Genomic DNA, 25,355 nt, shown 5'->3' with positions numbered 1-25,355 from the left:
GAAACTCATGAGGAATCCCCACTGGCACTCCCAACAAGTTAGTGTGTATGTCAACTACATCCTCTGTCCATGGAGCACTACTACATCTATGTCTCCCATGGGATGGAATGTTTTCAGGTCCCCTGGTTACAGAACTCAGCAGCTGTTCAGCAACAACATCAACAATGGTCAGTGGAATTATCAAACTGGTCAGACCACACGTACCTTGCCATTCTCCTCTAAGAATGGGTCTCAGCACTCTTTTGGCTCCACTCATCCAACATACATCAGCCAGACCACTAGTTTGGTTTAGGCCTGTAACTGGCCAAGTGGAATTAATGGTTATGTTACTCCTGCAATCAGCTTCAGGCAATCTCCCATAATCAATGCCATTACCTGTACCCGTGATGCACTCGTAATTGCCCCCATATGCCTCAACACCCCAAGAGGCCCGATGAGGAGGTACTGCAGGAAACACAAGGCTCAAAGAGGAACAGAGGGTTGAATTGGGCTTAACCTGGTAAAAACTTCTCAGAATACACAACCACCCCTCTCCTTCTCCTACAGCAAATGGGTGTGTAGCCAGAACAGGTCTATCATATGACTACAAATAATACAGTCCTTTCTTCTCAGGGTTTTAGCTGTGTACCTCATATAAGACAGCCACAAATTGTCCCTACTATCAAAACCAGTCTCAGTTTCTAATTGATCCATAGCCGAATAGTCTCTAACATTAATTACCTGAATGGTATTTTTAACACAGTGGTGGTAGAGGAGTGTGTCCGGTTACCTCTGGTCTTGGCAGTACCTTAATAGAAAACACACCCATCATGTCTGTCCTCGTCCTTTGTAGTCCGAGGGTGTGAGTGCCTGCATCAGAGAGCTTAATAGTTTTGATGGTTAGTAGGATTTCATCACCTTTACAAAGTTCAACATTGCTCCCAGGTTTCCCCATATCATGGAAAACCTATCCACCCTTGTGGGATCCCCCATGCTATAAGGATACCCTCTTCTCCAATCCTAGAACTGTCCGAAGTCGGTTATCATGTAATCTCTACTCTAACTTCTTGTCTACCCAGATCTAGGGATTTCTTATGCTTATTTTGGAACAAAATACACATCACTTAGCCAGAGCCAGACACATCTTCACTTCTATGAACAAAAACAGGGGTGATAGGACAGGTAGGGTTACTTCATTCGAGAGTTGGCCCCCGGAATTCTGTTAATTCCAGTTCTTCTCCCGAACTCTGTTTATTGTCCGACAGTGAAAAAAGTGTCTTACCCTTCCGCCGTGCGATATGAATCTGGGTAGCTCTTTCAGCTAGCTGTCACCAGGGGTCTTCTATGGTCCCCAAGCCTCTGGGACTGGATTGAGTGACTTCACCTGTAGTTCACCTGTAATGCATAAAATCCTGGACATACAGGCTTGGTTAACAAACAATTTCTCATATGTTTTATCTGATTATATCTTTAACTTCTATTCCCAATTGTTAGCTTACATTTTTTTTTTTTTCCTATCCAATAAGCCCCATCCTATCCTAGACCACAATTTACCCATCCCCTTTTGATACCTGACTCTGCCCAGGTATCAACCTTTTTAATGACTTAGGTAAGATTAGTATATTATCTTTATGTCTGACATCATCATGAAGGAGCCCCTTTTAGTTTTCCACATGTCCAATTCTCCCTTGGGCCAATCCAGTACCAATTCCCTGTCAAGTTTCTTATCTACTTAAGAACTATCTGCCACTTATATATTTTCTTAAATATATATTTACCAATTTAAACCTTTTCTCTCATATTTCTAAGCTTCTAACTGTTTGACTTTAACTAAAATCATGTCTATGAGTGTCAATCTCTAAAGTCCTTACATTTCCTTAATCAACCTAATAATCCTAAATCATCACAGATGTCCTATATACCTGTTAAATTTAATACTATTTAAAAAAAAAAAAAAAATTTAAACCCCTAATGGTAAAAAAAATCAAAACAAATGCTTATCATATCAAAATCCTTCCTTCAAGGACCCTCAGTATTCTATCTGACAATAACATGAATTTAATATATGTTGCAGAGTGCAGAATTCCTTATCTACAGTAATTTATCACCCCTAAGAACTGAAACTTATTTTTCTATTTAATTCCCTGCCCTATTGGCTTAATATATATCCTATCCTAACCTCCTATTCTAAACTCCTTTATAATGAATTTACCTTAAAACTAGTATCTCAATATGACCACATTCATTATACCAATGACTCTCCCCTAAGGCTGATCAGACCCTAGAAGACAGTCATGATAAGGTCCATGAGTCAACCCACCCTTTTACAGTCAAGTTCTACACCACATTAGACATATTAAAGAACCCTTTATCCTTAAAATCCAAATTCACTTGTGTAATTTAAAACTCATAAAATAAAAACTCATAAAGTTCCATATTTGAGCGTGTCTCTTTAAAATACCTTTGCCTCAAAACAAATAGTCCTAACAAATGTTTTATGTGTATATATTTGCAAACCTTAATGATTAATCAAAACTTCCAGGCCTTTCCAATTTGGTCGTTTATGGCCTCATTCTCCCCAAGATTATAATCCCTGATATTTAATAAAAATAACGTATTTTCCCTTGGCTCCTTCAACTCACATTTACATCTCAATAAAACAAAACACCATCTGCGTGTTCCTCAAGGAAAAACAACTTGCCCCTGTTACGTATGTCTACGTATCAAGGGAAATGTTCAAATAACCAAATTCAACCTCGCTAGTTTACCGAAACATGTACAATTATGTTTTACCATAGAGGTTGCTTTTCACCATTAATACCCTGACACCGTTCCACATAATGGAAACAGTGCTCAAATTCACTGGTGCTATTCAAACGATCAAACCAAGAATCAACAACCATCAGAATCCACCATCACGATGTTTTATGACTCAGACATCCAATCCCTCTCTCTCACGGCCCAATTACAGTCCAAATAAACGCCACAAATCAATGATACCCACCCAGTGAATCAGCTGCTAGTTTTTAGCATCTTTCCTGACGATTTACATACTCCTTTTTTAAAAATGTATTTCGAAATGTTTATCATCTTCTGAAAAATGACTCAACATTAACGCCCGCACCTCCTCTAAAGGACACTAACCATTTTCTCTGTCACCCCCAGTCAAGACAACGATTTTCAACTCATTGTAAATAATGGTTGGCTGTCTGCAACAACAGTTTCGGGTTCGATAAACCAAACCTAATTTATCACATCTGTTGAATCCTGAATTAGAGTTTACAACATCAATCAACATCTCTCAATTCGCTAATCTTATAAAAACATTTCGATGGACACAAATCTATCGTAATTGTTCCCCCGTTATTATTCAGAATTAATTTGATTTAAGTTACTGTCTCGTCTTTGAATTAGCATTTTAATTACGACTCTTTTCCCAATGTATTATTCCCAACAAATCATATAGTGAACAGACATCGCCTTGCATGAAAATCTCCGTTCTTATATTAAGTTGAATGAATTAGTCTTTCAATTTGAACCAAACAAACTATTTAAAACGTTCAGTTTATATCTTATACCAATACTAGTGACTATAACTTTCTCTGCAAAACAACCAGTTCAATTACAACCAAAAACTCAGACATATATAACTATTCTTTACACCTCAGCTGGGAACCGAACCCCGGCCTCCCACGTGGCAGGCGAGAATTCTACCACTGAACCACCAATGCTTATGGAACTGAGATTCTCCGCAAATAGACCCAATTTTCAGTTATCTGCATTTGTTACTCCGGCATCTGAACAACAGAAAACAGCACCAACCTAAACGCCCAAAGTTTTCCCTCAATCAGGATTCTCATCATTCTCGCTCCCTTCGTATCTGACCCCTCCCTCCTAAATACGTGATTTTTTTTCTTTTCTGCCTCTTTCTCTCTATGTAACCACCAACAATCTTAATGGAAACCATTACAACCACCTTGCATTTTCATATAAACAGTTACAAATAGACAAAACAAGACAAAACACACAATTACAGGTTATATCTCTGACCTCTTATTAATCGACCCCTATCAGACCGAACTAAGCGGAATTACTGGATAGAATTCAACTCTAGAATTCAACTCTATCCCCTACTGACCCCTATCGAATTAACAATATCAGAATTAATACACGTTATCTCTCTGACCTCTGAAAGCCGATCCCTATCAGTGAATTTCTATCGGACTGAGCCGTGCCGGGTCGCGGGAGAAAATTACCATTTCCCCCCTCGGTGCCAGATTTAATGAATAGTAATTAACTATCCCCTTACCGATCTCTATTCCTGATTTATATCACACTAACCCCTATCAGAATTAATACACATGTCCAACCCCTATCGGAACTGAATTTATATATGTCCGACCCCTATTGGAACTAAGTAGGCCTTTAGTGATCTCTCATCAATTGAAAGCTACCAGACTGTGCTGACTCATCAAAATTACAATTTCTCCCCTCAGTTCCAGGTTTAATGAATAGTAATTAACTATCCCCTACTGATATCTCATCAATGATTTATATCACACCAGCCGTCGCTGGCTTGTTTCTACATATCTTCACTACACTGTTCTTTTCGACTCGTCAGCAAATTTATAAATTTACACAAGAATTCATACTTACTCGAAATACTGATCAAAATTTAGGCAGACTATACGACAATATGCAAAGTTTGATTTAACAGGTTTTGCTTACCTTATTTATGGTGCACCTTTAGATCAGTTTCCCGAGTTGAGCAGAATTGTTGTCCACCCCCCGAAAATCAAATCACCCGTCCTTCTCGAATCTTCCTCTCCACGCGCTCACCCCCTCTCTCACACCCAATCTGCTCACTTCGACTGGACCGTTAGTTAACCATTCTCTGCGTACCATTTCTGTTAGCAATTGGATATGTAGATGGGTGAGCCAGTCAAGGATCGATTCAGACTAAGTGGTAAATTTTATGACAAGTAAACAGTTTATTCAGAGTGAAAATATGTAGTACAGCGTAATTACGGCTCTTCCGTTAATTCGTGTTGGAACAGCAGGCAGAGAGCGAGTAAACAGTCAGCACAGCCCTTATATACGTCACAGAAAGTAGGTTGACTCTAGGAAGATCGGATCTCCGGATTGGTTCAGCTGGTTGTAGTCTGTAGTCTTCCGCCATTGGCTCAGTTGTCTGTCCATCATCGTAGAATCTTCTTCGGGCACACAGTGTTCGTTTAAAAGGGAGATTATGTGTGTAATGTGGGAGCTATCCTGTAGGGGACCCCACAGGCTTTACTGTGAAAATACGTTGCTATGTGTTGTCTCAGTTATAACAATGCAATAGCCACGTATTTAGCAGTAGATTGGTCTCCTGCATAATAGCAATTCTTTACAATTAGAACTATTTTCTGTTGTCCAGAGGCCGGAGTTACAAATTTAAACAGAGAAAATGGGTCTATTTGCAGAGAATCTCAGTCAGTTCCATAGTGAGGGTGGTATAGTGGTGAGCGTAGCAGTCTTACAAACTGCAGTCCACGGTTCGGTTCCCAGCCGAGGCGGTTAACTAAAATTTATTTTAGATTGTAATTCATCTATTTGTATGTTTTGCCTGAAAAAATATTGTCGCTAGTGTTTGTATAAGATATGAACTGAAATGTTTAAATATGTTGTTTTAGATTGAATTGAAAAAAGAAGTCATTAAAAATAATGGCGAGACAATTTCGTTGTAATACGCTATTTTGCCCAAAATGATCTGCTAGAATAATGTATTGAGATGGGAGTCGCATCTAAATAAATGTAATATAGAAGAGAAAGTCACCTAAAGCTAAATGTAGGGAATAACGGAGAGATATGACAACCAGAATGTTAAATTTTTATGAATCGACGGACATACGATAAATTTAAACAGAGAAAATGGGTTGTGGCATTTAGAGGGAAAATGCGTGCATTATAGCTTAGAGTTACTTTTCAAAAGTGGCTAAAAGTTCCAAATACATTTTTTTAAAGGAGCTAAATATCGTAAGGATAGTCTGAAAAGATGCAACAGCTAGCAACAGAATTGCTAGGCATTCAATGGGGCTATATAGTGCAACACTTTGGACAAAAAAATAGGTAAGAATAGTTTAATCGTAAAAAGTTGTGATTGTTTTCCCGAGTATTGATTTTTGGTTAGGTAACGCCAGTGAATTTGAACAAGAAGTTAACGTATTCTAAAAACACTATCTGTTTTCATTACGAGGAACAAGTAAATGTCTTATCTTAAAGGGACAGTGCACGTTTATCACAGTGGTTTGAGTGTATAAAATATTTTGGGACGACAATTTGAAGATGGACTGAATGAGTTACATGAAACATCGAGGGGTTTAAAGCGAATGATGTGAAGGGATTATCATAATTATTAGGTTTCGTTGTTGTAGTCAAAGTTTGGGTTAAGGGGATTTCCCTGTTCCCAGAGACAATATATCTTAAAGGGGTACACTCACATATGGATTATTAGGAGTTTTAATTAGACAAGTGAATAACGTATTGGGAATAGAGTCGTAATTAAAATACTAAGTCAAAGACGAGACAGTTACTTATATCAAAATGAATTCTAAATAATAACGAAGAGACAATTACGATTTATGCCCATCGAAATGTTTTTATAAAATTAGCGAATTTAGAGATATTGGTTGGGGTTGTAAATTATAATTCAAGATTTGAACAGATGTGATAAATTAGGTTTGGTTTATTGAACAACAATTATTTACAATTCATTGAAAGTCGTTACGGATTGGGTCGAGGTTGAGCGCTTGTTGATGACATCACTCGCAAGGCACTTTTGTCGCCACAGAAATTATGTTGTGACTAGGGGTAATGGAGAAAATTGTTTGTCTTTTAGAAGGAAAATGCGTGCATTATTGTTTTGAATCACTTTTCAGAAGTTGATAAAAATGTCAAAATACATTTTTAAAAAGTAGTTTGTGAGTCATCAGGAAAGATGCTAAAAACTAGCAGCTGATTCGCTAGGCGGGCATCATAGATTTGTGGCGTTTATTTGGACTGTATTAGGCTATGAGAAAGGGAGACTGGGATGTCTGAATCGTAAAACATTGTGATAATGGATTCTGATGGTTATTGATTCCTGGTTTGATTGTTTATGTAACACCAGTGAATTTGAGCACTGTTTCCATTATGTGGAACAATGTTAGGATATTAATGTGGAAAAGCAACCTCTATAGAAAAACATAACTGCATATGTTTCTGGAAATTAGCTAGGTTAGATTTGGTTATTTGAGCTTTTCCCCTGATACGTAGACATCTGTAACAGGGGCAAGTTGTTTTTTCTTGAGGAACTAGCAGATGTAAATGTGAGTCTCTGAGTAATTTTGTCATCTGAAGCATTATAGTAGTGAGCTTTTGTATAGTTTTTTTTTTTTTGCTGATAAAAGTGGTTTGTTTATTTGGTTACTGGTTATGGTCAATTTTAGGGTTTGATTTAACTTAGTTAAACATTGTATTCTGGTGTGTTTAAGTAGGATTCCTTATTCCGGGACGGATGGACGTTATCTAAAATATGTAAATTGAAGGAGCCATGGGAGAATGCGATTGCATTTTTATTAAATATCTGGGATTAAATTACGGATTTCTTACACTGAGAAATGTACGACATTTGCGGCAGAGGGAAAAAGTAATACATTGGATAATAATGTTATCAGGTTAATTGTATCTAAGGGTAGCATGTTCATTTAAGTAAACATATACATAGACGTTGTTTAAAACTTATGATTAATGATTTGAGTCAAGGGGGAATTATCATTAGGTTTAGTTTATAGTTCACGTTTGAGTTTCTGAATCGAAGTAGCATAGTGAATGCTAGTTAGGCGTGTTGTGTTTTTCTGGGAAAATTGAGGTTTAGGTGTCTCACTTTTAGATGTTTCCTGGGATTATAATCTTGGGGAGAGTGGGGGAGATAGCGGCCATAAACGACCAAATTGAAAAAGGCCTGGAAGTTTTGATTATCCATTAAGGTTTGCAAATATATACACACAAAACATTTGTTAGGACTATTTGTTTTAGTGCAAAGATATTTTAAAGAGGCACACTCACATATGGAACTTTATGAGTTTTTATTTTATGAGTTTTAATTACACAAGTTAATTTTTTTGATTTTAAGGATAAAGGGTTCTTTAATATGTCTAATGTAGTTTGGAACATAACTATAAAAGGGTGGTATGACCTATTGACCTTATCATGGCTATCTTTTGGGGTCTGATCAGCCCCGGGGGAGAGCCATTTGTATAATGAATTTGTGGTCAGTTGGGTTACTAAATTAGTTATAATGGAGTTTTAGTTAGGGGTTTAGAATTATTGTTTGAATCACTGAAGAGAAAGTGTTTCAGGATTCTGATTTACAATATTAGCTGTGAAGTTTTTGAATAGGCTATTATGGATTTGATATTACAACAGAAAATAATTATATTTATCATTGAGAATAAATAGGGGTGATGAATTACTGTAGATAAGGTATTCCACACTATGCAACATATATTACATGCATGTTATTGTCAGATAGAATACTGAGGATCCCTGAAGGAAAGAGCTTGTAAGTGTAGGAAGGATTTTGTTATGGTTAGCATTTGTTTAGGCTCTGTTTAACTATTAGGAGTTTTTTTTAAATAGTATTAAATTTAACAGGAATATAGGACATCTGTGGTGATTTAGGATTTATGTAAGGATTAAGATAGATTGATTAAGGAAATGTAAGGACTTTAGAGATTGCCACTTATAGACATGTTTTTTCAAAAAAATCTATGATTTTAGATAGTCAAACAGTGAGACGCTTAGTGGCATTTTGAGAGATAGGCGAGAAAGGAATTACTGTTTAAATCTGTAAACATATATATTTAAGAACATATATAAATAGCACAGATACTTCTTAAACTAGATAAGACACTTGACAGAGAATTGATACAGGATTGAGATGAATGGATGCCCAAGGGAGAATAGGACATACATGATAATGTCAGAAAATAAGGATAATTTACTAATCCTACCTAAGTCATTATTTAGGGTATATAAGGTTGTTACCTGGGCAGAGCCAGGTATCAAAAGGGGGTGGGTAAGTTAGTGGCCTATTGGATAAGAAACTAATAAATAAAATAAAAAACAATTTTAGCTAACAAATAGGCATAGAAGTTAAAGATATAATCAGATAAAACATATGAGAAAATGTTTGTTAACCAGGCCTGTATGTCCAGGATTTTATGCATTACAGGTGAACTACAGGTGAAGTCACTCAATCCAGTCCTCGAGGCTTGTTGGGGGGACCATACCAAGTACTCCTGGTGACAGCTAGCTGAAAGAGCTACCCGGATTCAGATCGCACGGCGGAAGGGTAAGACACTCTGACACTGTCGAACAATAAACAGTGTTCGAGAGGAGAACTGGAATTAACAGAATTCCAGGGGCCATCTCTCGAATGAAGTAATCCTCCCTGTCCTATCACCCCTGTTTTTGTTCATAGAAGTGAAGGTGTGTCTGGCTCTTGCTAGAGATGTGTTCTCGGGGAGAGGGTGGGGCTTCACATGGAAGCTGTTCGTCTGAGCTGTCTTATCGTGGGTGCCATATTCCTGATACAGCACGTCCTACCTGAGTATGCGGAGAGTGGTAATTTGACCCATGGTTTAGACGATGAGGATTTTGTTCCAAAACAAGCATAAGAGATCCCTAGATCTGGGTAGACAGGAAGTTAGAGTAGTGGTTGGGAAGGATCTCTCAATTGAGTTTTATGTAGACCAAATGGGGTCTTTACTAAATGGCAGTCTAGGACTCTGAGCCATTATGGCATATATCGGTGCAGGTTCCCATATTGATCGTGGACACAGGTCATAGCTCATTTGGAGAGAGAGGGCTATATGAATCCACTCACCCAGTATGGAAGGAGGTGGAGTATAGTGAAGGTGAGAGTTTTTGATTGTAAGAGGGATGTAATTGCATAAAGAGATGCCTATCCCTTTAAACAGTAATGAAGGAGGATCTAGGGTTGTGGTATGATGGATATGACCAGTTCTTGGTCGACACCCTAGTACAGTTCCGGGTAGAGGAGGTTAGGCCAGTATGGTAAAGCTGTTCACGAAAGCAGGAATGCCAGATAATGACAGTTGCATTGACTTGCACGATTTATATCCACAGGTTCCTCCCTTTACAGTGACCGGAGGAGATTATTACCGTTTGGCCCGGTACAATACTCTAGGAAATGATGTCAGGGCAGGTTTTACCGACAGATTGGACAGGATTATGCTCCCTTGTACATTTGGGAATGCCTTTCACACTCATTCAACACCGAGACATGAAGTTTAGCCAAATGGGAGAAAAGAGCTACTCCATCCAGGTCTCTTGATGACAAAGTATACATTGATAACATTGGGGTTCCACGGGGGGTGCCAGATGAGTTCAAAGCAAGAAATCAGATTCTAGCAGGATTAGAGTTAAGCATTTCCGGGTGGTCTACTCTCAATAAGAACGTGGACTGGATTAATTATATTTATTATAATCAACAGCGCTTTAACAATTATACCAGAGATGCTATTAAAGGTTTTGCAAAACAGACTGAAGCAACCAGCCTGATGGCTTGGCAGAATAGAATTGCATTAGATATGTTATTGGCTGAAAAGGGAGAAGTATGCGTGATTATCGGGACCATGTTTGTGCTTACATCCCAAATAACACAGCTCCGGACGAATCAGTGCCCGAAGCCTCAGCTGGTTTGACCACCCTGGCTCACGGTTTGGCAGAAAACTCTGGGGTGAATACTTCTCTGACTAATTGGTTTGATAGTATGATATTATGATCACTGTATTATGGGCTACATTCACCTGTGTGAATGTTTTAGTTTTATGGGGCTGTTGTCTAATTCCCTGTGTACGAGACTTTATTTCCAGGACTCTGGAGAAATCGATGACAATAAATGGTGAGGTACCAGTGGATTCCAGGTTCTGACCCGTGGAGTACTGAATGCATGTCTACAGAACAAGTGGATGTTTGAGGAGACCATTTTTGATGTTTAGGGAGGCTAGGTTGTCTCCTGTTTCAATATTAGACTGTTTTTTTTAATGAAGATTGTAATGAAAATCCTGATAAGAAGAGTTATGATTCTGATGTAGGCCTGAGAAACAAGTCATGGCGAATGGGTTATGTTTAGGTGATGTTTTGATGACAAGAAATATCTCTAATAAAAATTGAAATAGGCTTTTTAATATTACAATATAACTACATGTGTGATTGGATGTATAATATTTAATCAAAGGGTGGATATGTTAAGGGAATTTTTATCAATGATGACTAATTATGTATACATTTCAATCAGGACTGACTAATCAGAATACTATTATGTTACTGTATATGTACTAATCAGAATACTATTATGTTACTGTATATGTATGAATTTTCTTAATCTTAGTACTGAATATAATGTTTGTGAATGAATCAAGGATTAGAACAATGACGGTCTGTTCCTGGGTATAAATGAATTAACTAAATCTTCAGACTGGCTAGAATGCTTATCTACACCGGAAAACCTTGGCTCAGCCATAAATTATATTAAATTGGTAGGGAGACGGATGTGGGAAGGCTTGAGATACATCCTTTGTACTGGAACGGAGATGGCACGGGTTGGTACTGGAACTAATGACGTCATTTTCAGTTTATAACCTGTGGTAACCTGTATCGTGTTCAGTACTCTCGTGAATAAACTCTGATGTTTGACTTTAAGATGGGGCTCTGTCCATTATTATAGAATAAGGGTCTTACAAATCCTTATGAATTGACAGAGTGTTTAATTTTAATTGGGTATTAAAACAGAGCAATTTAATTCCTTTAACAGTACATTAACAAGAAGTTTCTTTCATTTGCTGTATTGGACGTTCAGAACTTTCCTTTCCTGTGCAATTGCAAAAACCATCAAGCGCTATGATGAGAATGGCTCTCATGAGGACTGCCCCAGGAAAGGAAGATCCAGAGTTGCCTCTGCTGCAGAGGATAGGTTAACTACAGTTAACTGCATGTCAGATTGCTGCCCAAATACATGCTTCACACAGTTCAAGTTCAAGTAACAGACATCTCAACATCAACTGTTCAGAGGAGACGGTTGAATTGAATTGCTGCAAAGAAACCACTACTAAAGGACACCAATAAGAAGAAGAGACTTGCTTGGGCCAAGAACCATGAGCAATTACACCGGTGAAAATCTGTCCTTTGGTCTGATGTGTCCAAATTTGAGATTTTTGGTTCCAACTGCCGTGTCTTTGTGAGACGCAGAGTAGGTGAACGGATGAACAGTGAACGTATGTGGTTTCCACCGTGAAGCATGGAGGTGTGATGGTGTGGGGGTGCTTTGCTGGTGACACTTGTCTGTGATTTATTTAGCATTCTGCAACGATATGCCATCCCATCTGGTTTGCGCTTAGTGGGACTAATAATTTGTTTTTCAATAGGAAAAAATAGGAAAAATAAAGAAAAACCCTTGAATGAGTAGGTGTGTAGGGTGAGGGTGAGGGCATAGGTAAGTGCATTGGCTGGCTAGGCTATCCTGCCAAATCACAGTGTAAGCTCAACATTACTGGGTAGGGGGGCGATCATCCATAATGTTGCTCATGCTGTTTTATTTCACACAGAGGGTTCATGTTCTGTCTTGTCCTCCACAGAACGGAGAGAGTTCAGCCTATCGAAGCAACCTCAAGAAAAAAGGTATGTATCCACTGACGTAGTGTTTGTCCAAAGTGAGTGACATTTTTTACAGTTCCATACAGTTTTCCCCTAATTCCCAGGCTCTCCAGCCTTCACCAAGACTACTTGGTTGGTTGCTGGGCGACCGAGGGCTGTCTCCGTCGTGGAGTTCCTGGTTGTCTTCATATCAAGAAAAGGGGTGGCAGGTAGCCTAGCACGTAGAGAGGCTAGCCAGCAACCGGAGGGGTTGCCAATTCAAATTCCGGGTCTGACTTGTTAAGTCTGGCGGGAAGTGAGCTGGCAACCGGATGGTTGCTGATATCAAATCCTACATGCCGTTGTGCCATTGAGCAAGGCACGTAAACCCCCACAATAACAGCTCTTTGTTTAACTCCAGGCTTTGATTGTATAACTTTGTTAGTGTGCCGCATTTCGTAGGGCTGTTTTAGTAGTGGCGTAGAGATATGACACTTTTTTAAAAATCAGTGACTAAACTGTAAGCCCATTGTGCTCAGACAGTGTTTATTTAGCCATGCAAATGTTGTCCAATGCAAATTTCAAATACAAGTACTGTGCTCAGATGAAGTTAGGCTAATGCACTGTAACTTTGTGACACAGTGAGTGTAGTAGGATTCACTGTATAGTATCCTTTGAGTAAATGGCTCCAGTAAAAGTGGGACGGACAAAGAAAAGGCATCCTCTTTGTTTCCTGCTTCACTATGTCTTTCATTGTGATGAGATGCTGCCGGGAACCATGCCAACTGCCTTTGTCCTCCCTCCATTCAGGAGTTAAAATGTCCTGAATGCACACGGTCACAGCACTATAGCGCCCTCTAGAGTATGTTTCCTGTACCTGTGCGCTTGTTAGTGTATGTGTGCGCATGTTAGTGTGTGTGTGTTCATGTACTGTATGTTTCAGAGCTGTGTGTGTGTGTGTGATCATGTACTGTATGTGTCAGAGCTGTGTGTGTAATGTGTGTGTGTGTGTGTCCCCCTAGGGAGTTAAAGTTCCGTAAGCGTGCCCAGTCTGCAGACGACGAGGGCAGCATTGAGCTGGCAGAGTCCCTCCAACACCTCACCCTCTCAGAGTTCCTCAAAGAGTATGTGGGCATCGCCCCCTTCTGGGCCGACAGCCTTGGCCCTTCCTCTCCACTGGGCAGATAGCCCATAGCTTTTAACCCTACAGTAACTCCCCTGATCTGGAAGCCAGCCATCTAGTCCCTAGCTTCAGCCTCTAACCCCTTTTAAGTCAACCATTTTAACCCTAGAACTCCCCTGTGTGCATTGTGACATTTAACGTCTACATTTGTGCCCATAATGATCTCTGCCTAGCATGGCATCAAAAATAACCTTTAGAGATTGCACCTGTATGCTGTTGATGTCAATGCATGAACCATGTTTGATTACCATACGTGTGCTGCATGTGTCTGTAACTACTACTGTGTAACCCTTAACCCATAGTGCTCTACCACTGAGGGTGGAAATTAATTGCTTTGTAACACTAAAACTTGTGGCAAATGAGCTGCCACCAACTTTAAGTAGACGACACCTTAATGATGGAGTTTTGACCGGACTTTTTGCTTGTCTTAATTCTGTAATAAACATCGATGGTTGGCTTTGTGTGGTGCATGTGCTCCAACTGTACACTTGATCCAGCCTGGTATGACCATCACAGGCTGATTGAATTACTAACCAAGTACCATGATTTCTATAAGGTTTGTATGCGGAGTTAAAACGTTTTTGTTTCCACGTGGCCTCATTAGCTAGGTTTCCATCCAATTGGTGGCCGATTTTCATTTGAATAAAATTTCAACTCTACTGAACATTTTGACATAAAACATGTTGAGTTATGTAGCGTATGTGCCCATTCTGGTCTTTGCACATGCACTCAAGCAAACTACTCGCAGATATAAGATGAGATTCCTGTTATGGGCAAAAGAGTGAGATTCTTTTTAATTGTCAAAGGGAAGAATAATAATAATCTATCATGTCACCAGAATAAGACCCTCGATATTTATTGAAAGCAACATCAAGCTCATAAACCGTACACTTTCACCACCCTGTGAAGTTCATCATAACTTATTTCATCTGTAGTAAAAAAGGTTGGATGGAAACCTGGTTATAGATGAAATACTAAGTCAGAAGATTACTACTCGCAGAAATGACTGAGTAATAATTAATTTGAGATGACCAGGCAGAAATAAAGATCAGCAAATAAGACTGGTATGGATACCGTTTATAAAACCAACAACATATGGAAAGTCACATATGATGCTGACCCCATTGCGTCTGAACAGAATTGAAGAAGAGGAGTGGGACAAGTACAACATTCCTTCCAAGGTGGCGTCAGAGAAATACAAAGTGATTCGTACCTTCAGCTTCCTCAAGAGCCGGATGTCGAGCACACGCAACAAGAACAAGGTAACACTATTTTAACACCAGTCGTGAGACTAGGTCAGCACTAATCTTGCCGCCAGACTTTACATTTAGAGCATATGCCATGTTCGGAGACGTACTCCACTAGACTAAATAATCACTGACAGAATGTACACACCGACTGACTCGCATGTAATCTACCCCTCAGTCTAAATCTAACGATCTACAGCTATAAGGACTGCATGACATACCCATAAAGGGCTATAAATACAATATAATTGACCGTCTATTATCACAAAAAAAAGTTGTGCTGCTATTATCACTTAATTATCGGATACAAAAGCCTATTTTCAAGCGACTTTGGGTTGTTGAAAAGCGCTACATAAATACCATGTATTATAATAATAATGATGATGATGAATATAATTATTATCATCATCCCAACCCTTCTCCTTATACTGTAGTATTCACATCAGGATCTGTGCTTCACATGATGATGTCACGCCCTGACCATAGAGAGCTTTTTATTCTCTATGTTGGTTAGGTCGGGGTGTGACTAAGGGTGGGTTATCTAGGTGAATATATATGTCTATTTTGGCCTGGTATGGTTCCCAATCAGAGGCAGCTGTTTATCGTTGTCTCTGATTGGAGATTATATTTAGGCAGCCATTTCCCCATTGTGCTTTGTGGGATCTTGTCTAGGTATAGTTTCCTGTGAGCATTATATTAGCGTCACGTTTCGTTTGTTCGCGTTATTGTTTTTGTTCTTTAAGTTTCTCCTCCAAATAAAAAGATGGTAACATACCACTCTGAATCTTGGTCCGCTCATTCTAACGATCGTGACAGATGACAAGAAGCAGGAAATGTTTTGGGTAATAACTGTAACCCAAAACACCACTCCAAACCCTTGTGTAGCTTCTTTTCTTTTCATCATAAACCCTTTGTTGGTGGATCCGCATTTGCAACCCAACCCCCCCCCCCCCCAATGTGTTAATGCAATGCTCCGTCTCCTTCACAGTGGACTTTAAAATGGGCTAAAATAAGGCGGGGATCCTTCTCACTCAAACTGCCTCAATTGGAGTCAGTGCACATGTGTGGCTATTTGTGGCTACTTCATAGTACAAGTAACCTGACTGATATTGCTTTAAGTCGAGTCTAGCCTATGCCTATGGTGTTACAGTGTTACAATTACATGATATGCTTTGATGGATTGTGGCTGAAGGGTTTTGATGTAGTTACAGTATATGGGTGTGCAATAACCCGCCTATCCATACCTCTGATGTTCACCCCTGTGAATCTACCCTGGGTTTCCAAGGGGAAGGAGAAGGAAAGGGAGAAGGAGGAGAGAGACAAGGACAGGCAGCAGAATGGACATCGCTTCTCCACGGGGTCCTGTGCTGGACCCACGGTCTGTCTGGTCTGTGACAAACCTGCTACTGGCAAGGAACTTCTGCACTGCTCCAGTAAGTAACACAGTTAATCAATCTGCCAATCAAAATGTATTAATAACAGCCTTTGTACATCAACAATTAACCAGTAGTACATCAACTGATCAGTCAAAACAAACAACAATTTGTCGCTCAATGTTACAAACATATCTCAGTGATCTGTACACTTCTGAACAATGTAAATGAATTGAAAGATATCACATATTCATGGTTAATACAGTATACCAATACAATACAATATTGTATCTCAAGAAAAATATACTGTATACCGTAGTTTTTTTTTTTTGCATTCGACAATGATAATATAATTGACAATGATGGGGCGGCAGGTAGCCCAGAGGTTAGAGCATTGGGCCAGTAACCGAAAGGTTGCTGGATCGAATCCCCGAGCTGACAAGGTAAAAATCTGTCTTTCTGCCCCTGAACAAGCTAGTTAACCCACTGTTCCCTTGTAGGCCGTCATTGTAAATAAGAATTTGTTCTTAACTGACTTGCCTAGTTAAAGAAAGTTTAAAATAAATTAACTTTAATTCGCAATTTTTTGCTGGACAATTATAGAACTGAATTAATATACGATCCTATTCTATTTCAAGTATTTCGTTTTTTCTCTTTATGAACCTATCCCTCTCTCCCTAAGGTTGTACACTCATGGTCCATAAGGGTTGTAATGACTTTGCTCCCCCGTGTCTAAACGTGAGTTTCAGCCTGGATACTTCTGCCCCGACCCACAACCACACACACATCTACTCCTCATCTCTCTCTGTTGAACAAAGTGATCTAGTTGGAATGTTTGGGTTGTCTGGTATCCTACTATCCTTCCTTTTGTTAATCTTTTTTTACAATTTTAAATCTATAGAAACTTGTGAAGAACCGAACGGCATCCCTCCCGCAGAGTGAGTGTTACATTGCAGAGTTCAAGGGTCACTGACTAAGGACCTTATTACTGATGAATGGGTTTTGTTGTTTATGACTGTTTTTCTTTCTTTCTGCTTGCATTTTGTATTTATATTTGGTGTGTGTATTTTCTGTAATTCAATTAATCTGTTAAAGAGACCTTGGTCTCAGTATGACTCCCTGATAAAATAAAGGGTAAATAAAATAAAATGTCACAGCTCTTTGTTGTCATCATGTGAAGCACACAGGAAGGAATGCTGAAACAATAACACCCCTCCCCTTCCCTTCCCTTCCCTTCCCTTCCCTTCCCTTCCCTTCCCTTCCCTTCCCTTCCCTTCCCTTCCCTTCCCTTCCCTTCCCTTCCCTCCCCTCCTTCATACTTCACAGTGCGAGACAGTCCCTCTTCATGTCTGATCGCCACCTCAGCCTCTCTACCTATGATGAGCCAGAGGGACAGGAGGGAAACAGCCTCCCTCCCCAACCCCCTCTCCAGTAGCGTCCCCTCTTCCACTGACAGGTCAGCTACGCATCCGCTCACTCACACACTCACCCACTTTCAGTATATTACAGTAAGCTTGTGATGAAGATTTTTTTGCGATGATGCTTATGTCATTGACATATTGTCACTCTCCCAGCAGGCTTAGCGAGAGTCCGGAAGTGGTGTCTGACAGGAGATGGAGTCCTGGCCGATCAGAGGAGCTCCTACAGACCACGGAGTCATCCTCCTCCACTGACTCCTCCCTCGGAGAAGGTACTGCAGGGACGGGAACCCAGAAGGGACAATTGGAAAAGTGATCATCTTAACGGTTAAAAGGGAAACGTCACCATCATGTTCTTTTCATCCCCCCTCTCGTCCTGTAGACTGTGTGGACACCGGTCTCCACAGCGACCTGGCTGCTGATGCTCTGGACTACGAGGCTGAGTCTTGGAGTCTGACAGTGGAACACAAGTTTTGTAAGAAGCAGGACAAACGGGTGGTCAAGAGACAGGACGTCATCTATGGTGAGCTACCGATGTACTCAGAACAGTTGAACCACCATATGTAACCTAACCCTGCTGTTTTGTGGTACAGTTTTGAGTTATGAATGAGTTATGACTTATGAAATGTTATGGGCCGTAGCACAGGAATGTTTACGGTTTGTTATTATGCTATGCTCAAGGGATATGTTTGTCTAGAGGGACCTTTGTCATCTTTGAAATGTGGGTAGTTGTTTTGAGCAAGACGAGACGCGGAATCGCAAAAATGTACACGTAACGTAATGCATGGTTGTTTGGGATGCGAGATGATTTGTAGATCTGCGATCCTGCGCAGTCCAACTGCAATGTAGTCGATCTCAAACACGCACTGTTTTTGTGTGTGTCCGTCCTCTCAGAGTTGATGCAGACAGAGATGCACCACCTCCAGACTCTGTGCATCATGGCTGAGGTCTTCCGGCGAGGGATGAGGGAGGAGGTCCAGCTGGATGCGGGCGCCGTGGGGCGTGTCTTCCCCTGTTTGGACGAACTCCTCCTCCTCCACCACGACCTCTTCAACTCCATGAGGGAACGCCGCCACAGCTCCGCCCAGCCATACGGGAACAGGAACTACGTCATAGAACGCATCGGAGACTTTCTGCTGCAACAGGTGCACTGTTAAAATGAAGTGCTTGTAACAACAACAAACCTTAGCTTTTCTGGAGTGGGGTCGGGGCGGAACAGTATTGTACTTTCTGTCATATGGTCAGGAATCTGTGGAGACAGAATTAACTTTCAACCCCTAAAATTACATGGAAGTCCTGATTCTCCCACAAAACATGGATAAAGACAGATATGTTTTTTTTGTGTGTCTGAAACATTGCCAACATCCACTCACTCTCTCCTGTAAATTCAACCTCAATAGACATGACTGTGGTATTAATGTTCTGTGACTGATTGAGTACGTTGGCTCAGTATGAGTGCCTGTATAACTTCTGTATAATTTCTGGTGCAGTTTTCTGAAGAGAACGCAGAGAAGATGAAACAGGTGTATGGAGACTTTTGCAGCCATCACACTGAGGCAGTCGCCTTCTTCAAAGAGCTACAGCAACACAACAAACGATTTCAGACCTTCATCAAGGTACAGGCTTGTCTGTTTATGACACCTCTATAAGCCTCAAGATTTACACTACATGGCCAAAGTATGTGGACACGCCTTTAAATGACTGGATTTGGCTATTTCAGTCACACCGTTGCTGACAAGTGTATACAATTGAGCACACAGCCATGCAAACTCCGTAGACAAACATTGGCATTAGAATGGCTCATACTGAAGAGCTAGGTGACTTTCAACGTGGCACCGTCATAGGATGCCACCTTTCCAACAAGTCAGTTAGTCATATTTCTGCCTTGCTAAAGCTGCCCCGGTCAACTGTAAGTGCTGTTATTGTGAAGAGAAAACATGTAGGAGCAACAACAGCTCAGCCATGAAGTGGTAGGCCACACAAGCTCACAGAACGGGACCGCCGAGTGCTGAAGCGCGTAGCACGTAAAAATCGTCTGTCCTCGGATGTAACACTCACAAGTTCCAAACTGCCTCTGGAAGCAACGTCAATACAATAACTGTTTGTCGGGAGCTTCATGAAATGGGTTTCCATGGCCGAGCAGCCGCACACAAGCCTAAGATCACCATTTGCAAAGTGTTTGGCTGGAGTGGTGCAAAGCCCGCCGCCATTGGACTCTGGAGCAGTGGAAACACATTCTCTGGAGTGATGAATCACTCTTCACCATCTGGCAGTCCGACGGACAAATCTGAGTTTGGCGGATGCCAAGAGAACACTACCTGCCCCAATGCATAGTGCAAACTGTAAAGTGTGGTGGAGGAGGAATCATTTTCTGGAGGGAAATCTTAACGCTACAGCATACAATAACGTTCTAGACGATTCTGTGCTTCCAACTTTGTGGTAACAGTTTGGGGAAGGCCCTTTCCTGTTTCAGCATGACAAGATCGGTGTGGAAGAACTTGACTGGCCGACACAGAGCCCTGACCTCAACCCCACTGAACACCTTTTTGATGAATTGGAACACCACCTGCGAGCCAGGCCTAATCGCCTAACATCAGTGCCTGATCTCGCTAATGCTCTTTTGGTTGAATGGAAGCAGGTCCCCGCAGTAATGTTCCAACATCTAGTGGAAAGCCTTCCCAGAAGAGTGGAGGCTGTTGTGGCAGCAAAGGGGGAACCAACTCCATATTAGTGCCGATGATTTTGGAATAAAATGTTTTTCTGAGCAAGTGTCCACATACTTTTGGCCATGTAGTGTATCTTGAGAAGATATCTGGAGAAAAGATCTGTCCTAACAAGTTAAATTGTCTTAAATATTCCACTTGTGACTAATTATTCACTGTTGATTGTGTGTTTCTATAGCAACAAAGTAATAACTATTTGGTGCGGAGGAGAGAGATCCCAGAATGCATCTTGTTGGTGACCCAGAGGATAACTAAGTACCCTGTTCTGTTGGAGAGGATTCTACAGTACACCCAGGGTAATCAAATCAAATCGTGATAACACGACCAGGCTCGTTTTTTGTTGGACAGGTGGTCTTAACATACTGCTCAGCTATCAGTGATAATATACAGCAGTTACAGTAAGATATTCCATGAAACATTTGTTGTATTTGAAATATAACTTCCATACTGACATGGGGCTGGTAACCGGATGTATAGTTTTGATCCTACTACTCCAATGTGCCTGAATATTTTCTCTCTCTCTCTCCTCCCTCGATCCCCCCTCTCCCTCTTTCAGAGGACAGTGAGGAGCACAGGGACCTCTCCAGAGCTCTTGTTTTGATCAAGGAGGTGATCGCGGCTGTAGACCTGAGGGTCAGTGAGTTTGAGCAGGGTCAGAGGTTACAGGACGTCCTAAACCGGATGGACAACCGTAGTGCTGCCAAACTGAAGAACGGACACACCTTTAGGAAGCAGGATGTTCTGGTGCCAGGCCGGACCCTCAAACACCAGGGCCTGTTACTGTGGAAGACCGCCACCGGACGACTCAAAGGTCCGAGGCACTGATCTATCAATCAATTAATCAACCAATCAGTCAATCAATCAACCGATCAAGCAATACATGAATCAGTCAATCAATCAGTTTCACACTAATGATAATATTGATTAGGGATTGCATTGTTCACAATTGCTTTGCTGTCTCTGATCTCTGCAGATGTCCTGGCTCTCCTTCTCACCGACACACTGATCTTCCTACAGGAGAAAGACCAGAAGTTCATATTCGCTGCTGTGGTATGTCTGTGAAATGGTCTTGTGACATTTGCTGTTTATGGAGTAAGACAAAATAAACTCTACCGTTCAATTCAGTTCCTTTGGACTCGGTCTGATCGCTTTGGGCTGCTGCTCTCCATTTTATTATATCGGAGGGGTTGGTGAAAAAAAGCATCCTGGATGAACTAATAAAGTATACCGGATCGTATATGGGGGATTGAGACTCAAAAAGACATGTCAACGTCTACATCCTCCCATACTGTCTCATCCTCTCTCTCATCCTCCCATACTGTTTGTGCTCCTCAGGACCAGAAGCCCCCAGTAATCTCTCTGCAGAAGCTGATTGTCAGGGAGGTAGCCAATGAGGAGAGAGGGATGTTTCTGATCAGTGCATCGGCCGCGGGTCCAGAGATGTACGAGGTCCACACCTCCTCGAAAGACGAACGCAACACCTGGATGAGACACATCCGAGAGGCTGTGGAGAGGTCAGTAAGGGGGTGTGGGAAGGGTGTAAGTGTGTACGAGTGAGTGAGTGTGTGTATGCTTATCGCTGTCTGCTTGTCTGTCGGTCTCTATCCAGCTGTCCAGAGGATGAGGAGGAGAACACTAGCGAATCAGAGGAGGAGAGAAGAGCATCTGAAGCCAGAGCCCAGAAGATACAAAGACTACAGGGTAATATGCTACCGTATATTCATAGCTTTCAAATAGCTTGTCTGCAATGATCCTTTCACTTTGATTAGCCCACATTTCCTATAGTGTTGTCAAGTAGTGTGTGTTTGTGGATTGTGGGTGCATGAAGAAACTGCACATTACTTTGTGTATCATTTCTATGTTGATTGTGTAATACTGACTGTAAAGTGCTATTTGTGTATCACTGACTGCTTGATTCTGTGTGTCGATTGTACAAGAATGGCTTTATGTTGCGTTTATCTATCAGAGAACCTGTCCAGTCAGGACCATCAGATATGTTCTACTCTGGAGGAGAAGCTACAGATCTATGCTGATCTGTCTGCCGTGAGGGGCGGCACCCAGGAACAGCACCCTGAGCCACGCTTACTGGTCCAGCCACACCCAGAGGAGGTGCCCCGGGCTGCAGTACTGCTCACTGCCGCGCTCCGAGAGGGTCAGACGATACACCACACTTTTAGCCTCACTGACCATTGTTAGCATCATGTGCATGTTGTCCATTTCCTGTTGTAGAGTGTCCAATGTCTTTGTCTGTCTGTTGGTCTTTTTGTCTACAGTAAATTCTCTTTCTCCCTCTCTAACCACCCATCTCCTCTCTCCTTCTCCAGCTGAGAACCTGAGGACCACTCTGTCCGCCAGGACCTGTTCTCCCTCCAGCCTCTGCAGCCCTCACAGGGACCCCCTGTCCCACCCTGTGTCCTCAGCCAACCCTCCTACCCCCATGGACAACCCCACAGACGGCGAAGCCTCACCTGGGGACCCTGATACCAGGGACGGAGAGTGGTCAGCCTCCCAGGGCCTCATACTACAGTCCCTGACTCAATCCCACACTGGGGACACTAATAATATCAACCTTAAGGTAGGTCTTCTATACAAAGTTGTGTTTTCTACCATAGATATTGAACTCGGGTCCCAGTAACTGTCAGTCTAATACGTTAGCCATAACACCAAGTGGCTCAAATACAAATGGGATTTGTAGTTGTAGCCATAAGCTTATTGTAGTCTTTAGCTGCTGAGGTGTACGTCAGTCTGTGTTCATATTGGCCTTGGCTTCTCACCTTCCCCCACCTTCTTATGGTGGTGCAACATTGTTTAAATAATTTAACACCATCTTTTAGAATTTCATTTCAGCCTTAATGTGCTAAATTATTAATATCTTAATACAGGGAAAGTCAATTTAGCTCTCAAATGTACCATCTCATTAAAAATAGATGGATAATAATATCCCAATTTCCTCGGCCACATTTGTGCTACCGTTAGCATCTTGTCCTGGCTGTGAGGTGAATGACTATGATAAAATAGAGCAATATTGACTGAATGTAGTGTATAGAGCAGGGGTACTCAACTTTTACCCGACGAGGTCCGGAGCCTGCTGGTTTTCTGTTCTACCTGATAATTACTTGCACACACCTGGTTTCCCAGGTCTAAATCAGTCCCTGATTAAAAAGGTCCAGAGTTGAGTTTGCAAGGTATAGAACCTTCAAATTCAAATCTGGACCTTGAGGCCAGTTCCACTTTTTTTTTTGTCTTCCCCTCTAATCAGGGACTGCTTTAGACCTGCTGGGACACCAGGTGTGCACAATTAATTAACAGGTAAATCAGAAAACCAGTAGTCCTCCAGACCGCATAGGGTAAGATTTGAATACCCCTGGTATAGAGCAATGCAATGTACAGCACGTGTCAATCTCATTCCACTGAGGGTTTAGTGTCTGCAGGTTTTCGCTCCTCCCTTGGACTTGATTGATGAATTAAGGTCACTGATTAGTAAGGAACACCCCTCACCTGGTTGTCTAGGTCTTAACTGAAAGGAAAAAACAAAAACCAGCAGACAATAGGGACTCCATGGAATGAGTTTGACACCCCTGGTGTACAGATTCTGTGCACAGACACTACCAGACCACAAAGTGGCGCTATATACTTACATGACCACAGACTTCTCAGACAAATCTCTTTAGAAAATGTGCCATGTGATAAGAGGAGAAGATACTATACTCTCACCACTACACTCTAGTCTAGTCTAGTCCGGGAGTAAGACCGTATTGTCTGGCTTCAACTGATATGGGTATACAGTAGTAGTAGGAGACTAAAACTCCCTTGCCATCTACTGTAGAAGTTGTTCATCTTCAGATACCAACACACTGAAATAGAACCAGGACATGTACTCCTTAACAGTTTTTCATAGAAGGAATATCATTTGTGACGTGATTAAGTCATCTACAGTGGCTTGCGAAAGTACTCATCCCACTTGGCATTTTTCTTATTTTGTTGCCTTACAACCTGGAATTAAAATTTATTTTTGGGGTGTTTGTATCATTTGATTTACACCACATGCCTACCACTTTGATGATGCAAAATATTTTTTCTTATGAAACAAACAAGCGTGCATAACTATTCCCCCCCCAAAGTCAATATTGTGTAGAGATACCTTTTGCAGCAATTACAGCTGCAAGTCTCTTGGGGTATGTCTCTATAAACTTGGCACATCTAGTCACTGGGATTTCTGCCTAATCTTCAAGGCAAAACTGCTCCAGCTCCTTCAAGTTGGATGGGTTCCACTGGTGTACAGCAATCTTTAAGTCATACCACAGATTCTCAATTGGAATGAGGTCTGGGCTTTGACTAGGCCATTCCAAGACATTTAAATGTTTCCCATTAAACCATTAGTGTTGCTTTAGCATTATGCTTAGGGTAATGATCCTGCTGGAAGGTGAACCTCTGTCCCAGTCTCAAATCTCTGGAAGACTGAAACAGGTTTCCCACAAAAATGTCCCTGTATTTAGTGCCATCCATCATTCCTTCAATTCTGACCAGTTTCTCAGTCCCTGTCGATGAAAAACCTCCCCACAGCACCAGAGATGGTGTTCTCAGGGTAATGAGAGGTGTTGGGTATGCGTCAGACATAGAGTTTTCCTTGATGCCAAAAAGCTCAATTTTAGTCTCATCTGACCAGAGTACTTTCTTCCGTATGTTTGGGGAGTCTCCCACATGCCTTTTGGCGAACACCAAACGTGTTTGCTTATTTTTTTCTTTAAGAA

General features: G+C 41.2%; 1 protein-coding gene across 1 annotated transcript in view; it reads left to right on the top strand.

The window, feature by feature from the left end:
• The window catches only part of LOC115101101 (rho guanine nucleotide exchange factor 28-like), a 128,861-nt gene that overhangs the window by 68,609 nt on the left and 34,897 nt on the right, over positions 1–25,355 (top strand). Inside the window, exons 15-32 of the mRNA XM_029620296.2 lie at positions 12,663–12,705; positions 13,683–13,784; positions 14,982–15,105; positions 16,376–16,523; positions 17,146–17,201; positions 17,365–17,401; positions 17,790–17,919; positions 18,041–18,153; positions 18,264–18,404; positions 18,776–19,026; positions 19,372–19,497; positions 20,783–20,900; positions 21,161–21,415; positions 21,578–21,654; positions 21,940–22,118; positions 22,214–22,305; positions 22,571–22,756; positions 22,929–23,179. Of these exons, the coding sequence (XP_029476156.2) occupies positions 12,663–12,705; positions 13,683–13,784; positions 14,982–15,105; positions 16,376–16,523; positions 17,146–17,201; positions 17,365–17,401; positions 17,790–17,919; positions 18,041–18,153; positions 18,264–18,404; positions 18,776–19,026; positions 19,372–19,497; positions 20,783–20,900; positions 21,161–21,415; positions 21,578–21,654; positions 21,940–22,118; positions 22,214–22,305; positions 22,571–22,756; positions 22,929–23,179 (2,429 nt within the window). The remainder of the gene's footprint in view (positions 1–12,662; positions 12,706–13,682; positions 13,785–14,981; positions 15,106–16,375; positions 16,524–17,145; positions 17,202–17,364; positions 17,402–17,789; positions 17,920–18,040; positions 18,154–18,263; positions 18,405–18,775; positions 19,027–19,371; positions 19,498–20,782; positions 20,901–21,160; positions 21,416–21,577; positions 21,655–21,939; positions 22,119–22,213; positions 22,306–22,570; positions 22,757–22,928; positions 23,180–25,355) is intronic.

Source organism: Oncorhynchus nerka, linkage group LG19, assembly GCF_034236695.1.
Source record: "Oncorhynchus nerka isolate Pitt River linkage group LG19, Oner_Uvic_2.0, whole genome shotgun sequence".
NCBI classification, from domain to species: domain Eukaryota; kingdom Metazoa; phylum Chordata; class Actinopteri; order Salmoniformes; family Salmonidae; genus Oncorhynchus; species Oncorhynchus nerka.
The sequence above is the reverse complement of the archived record's forward strand: the minus strand, read 5'-3'. Positions and strand labels throughout refer to the sequence as shown.